The 2,757-nt window shown below is 34.3% G+C and overlaps 1 protein-coding gene across 1 annotated transcript in view; it reads left to right on the top strand.

The window, feature by feature from the left end:
- LOC119643484 (forkhead box protein P2-like) overlaps positions 1-1,507 on the top strand; it is a 74,053-nt gene extending 72,546 nt beyond the window's left edge. The window contains exon 7 of the mRNA XM_038042837.1: positions 668-1,507. Coding sequence (XP_037898765.1) covers positions 668-1,507 — 840 coding nt within the window. The remainder of the gene's footprint in view (positions 1-667) is intronic.
- Positions 1,508-2,757: the final 1,250 nt, after the last annotated feature.

Here is a 2,757-nt window from a genome sequence, read left to right as displayed (position 1 = left end):
TTGTTTTAATAATTATGCCCGTCTTCCATAACAGGATTTTGTGAAAGAAAAATATATTTTGTGAAAAAAAAGATACCTCCTCAATAAACATAATATAACCTTACTAACAATAGCCTAGAATGTAAATACAGGTTCAGAAAAATATGCAATTGGGAACACATAAAGCGCTCAATTTTAAGTTCAAAGGGGATGCAATTGATATACATAAAGCCACGAATCCTAACTATGTCGTGACTAACTTTGATACCATTCAACGAATTAAACAATCTCCTTGACTGGTCTTGCACAATATCTTATTAATTGAAAATTGAAATTTCAGACATGTAATAAATTGAGAACGTTCTCTCGGATCTCTAAGTTATAGTGATAAATATTCTGTTTAATGTAAGGAAAAAACGAGACAAACTTTAGATTCTAAGGTATGATGATAGTCGTGGTGGAAAATATACTTATCCGCTATTTATTTTATTCAATTCTTATGTGAAATAATTTCTTATCTTATTGTGTAATCTACACTGTCTTTTGATATTTTCTTCCTATTTTCTCTAATTTTTGTCATTTTTCCATTAATCTACACTTTTTCATCGTTTTTTAATTCGTTAATAAATTGCTGCCTTTGCCAAAATATTAACAATACCGCCGAAAACCATACCTTATATTCTTATAGAATGCCATTCGCACAAATTTGTCATTGCACAAGTGCTTTGTGCGCTACGAGGATGACTTTGGCTCCTTCTGGATGGTAGATGACAGTGAATTTGTTAAACGGCGTCACTTGTCACGAGGCCGTCCACGCAAATATGAGCCATCTTCATCGCCCAACTCTAATTCCCAACAGCTTACTAACAGCGTCGCTGAATCGGACTTTGGTGGTGGCGGCATTGTTGGTAAGGAATCCAATGAAAACATTAGCATTGCTGCTGACTCCTACAAACGTGCAGGAGACAGCAGCAGTCATTATAATTCACCTGGCCATCAAAGAAGCTATCATAACGGTAGAAGTAACAAGTTGATTAATGGCGGTAACGATGACTTTGATATCTGCGAGGGCAGCCAAAGAACTCCAATTAACGAATCTCAAAAACAATTAAGTAGCAAGACATCTCAAAATAGCAGCAGTAGGCGTACCCATGCCGGTGGTGATGCAAACATTCCGATCATTGAGAATGCTAAAAAGCAATGCACCAGTCGTAGCAATTATAATAATAGCTGCAGTCACATCGGCAGCGGCAGGGGCGTTGGAAAAGAAACCATCAAAAATGGTAGGCGCATTAACACGCCCGACTTGACATCTGCTGTTACCATTAACGGCCCTAGCGTCTGCGCTGGTGTCGATTGTGCTACTGGCACTAATATAGGCGTTGGTTGTATCGGTGGTATTGGTTTTGGCTCTGGCGAACATTCTGATATTGATCTTTTAAAAGCTTCATTTAATGTTGGACCCACGGTCGTAGACGCTAGCGATGCCAATTTTCTTTATATTCCTAGCGAGTGTCGTACGCAGTAAGCTATTAAACATAAAAACTTATCTTTTTTCTCTAAGCACAATGTTTTTCATTTATCATTAATTTTGCCATTATAAATCAATTGAACATCAGAAGTCGATTTTGATACGGAACACCTATGATCTGAATAAGGGAACACTACAAACATTATTTACTTATTTCTGCAAATATATTCATAGGCATTCAAGTATCAAAATCGACACCAGATTGTGGACAATACTACAACAGGTAATAATTTACAATATTTAATACAATAATAAATTCTATACTCAATAATAACATTTCTCGCAAACACATAGATATAGGATGAAGTATCAATTAATTAAGTTTTCTTAGTAAATAACTTTTTCTTGTAACTTCTGTAGCAAGTGTTCTTTCAACGACGAATTGCTTTAAAGGTTTATCAATCTAAAGTGTTGAAGTGAGAATATGGATTTAGCCATAAACACATTTATATTATACACTACACAAGTATTTTAAAAAACTATATAATATAACCTACTATTTTTACAAAGTCGATAACAGTAAATTTCGTTAAGATCCTCTTGATTAATAGCGAACTAAAGTAACGAGGAATATGTACTAGGCGTGGCGGTAAGAAAGCCCTTAAATGATACTCAGTTTTTTTGGATGAATTAGAAGAAGAAGCGCTACTCTGTCGAAGCGACATATGTACCATTTTTCTTTATTTCACATACCACATGACAACGTTCGTGTACGGGGAAGGTATTGTAAATTGGTAAGACAAATATTAACAGAATAGATTAAACAGCAGTACATACATAAGGTGAATACGGAAAGTCATTCAATATTTAAATATTTAAAAAATTTTTCTTCTCTCTAGAAACAAAGGTTGTTCCGCTATCTTGTATTACTTTTCAAGTGGCCGCTCACTTTTAACTTGTTTTTTACAACTTAAGTTATAGATGGGATAAATGCAATGTAATAAGTCTTTGTGTTCACTTTTATAGTGAAGTCTGCGATATATATGCGCCCATGACTGTATATCATCCAACACAATCAAAGATTTAAAGCATATTTTTAAAGGAAAGGAAGGAACACCGGTTTAATTGTTTATACTGTAGATAGGGGATGCGAACAAAACGTTTATTTTTCTACTTCCTTGTAATACATTTGTCGAATGATTGTAATGCAGGAATGTATGTATCGAACATACTGCAATGCCTCCCTTAATTAAATAAACAGACTCAATTTAATTCTTCTGTCTTAAAATTTTTTTTAGATCATTTTC

The sequence above is a fragment of the Glossina fuscipes genome, unplaced genomic scaffold (genome assembly GCF_014805625.2).
Source record: "Glossina fuscipes isolate IAEA_lab_2018 unplaced genomic scaffold, Yale_Gfus_2 61051, whole genome shotgun sequence".
NCBI classification, from domain to species: Eukaryota; Metazoa; Arthropoda; class Insecta; order Diptera; family Glossinidae; genus Glossina; species Glossina fuscipes.
This window is presented reverse-complemented; position numbering and strand designations above follow the sequence as displayed.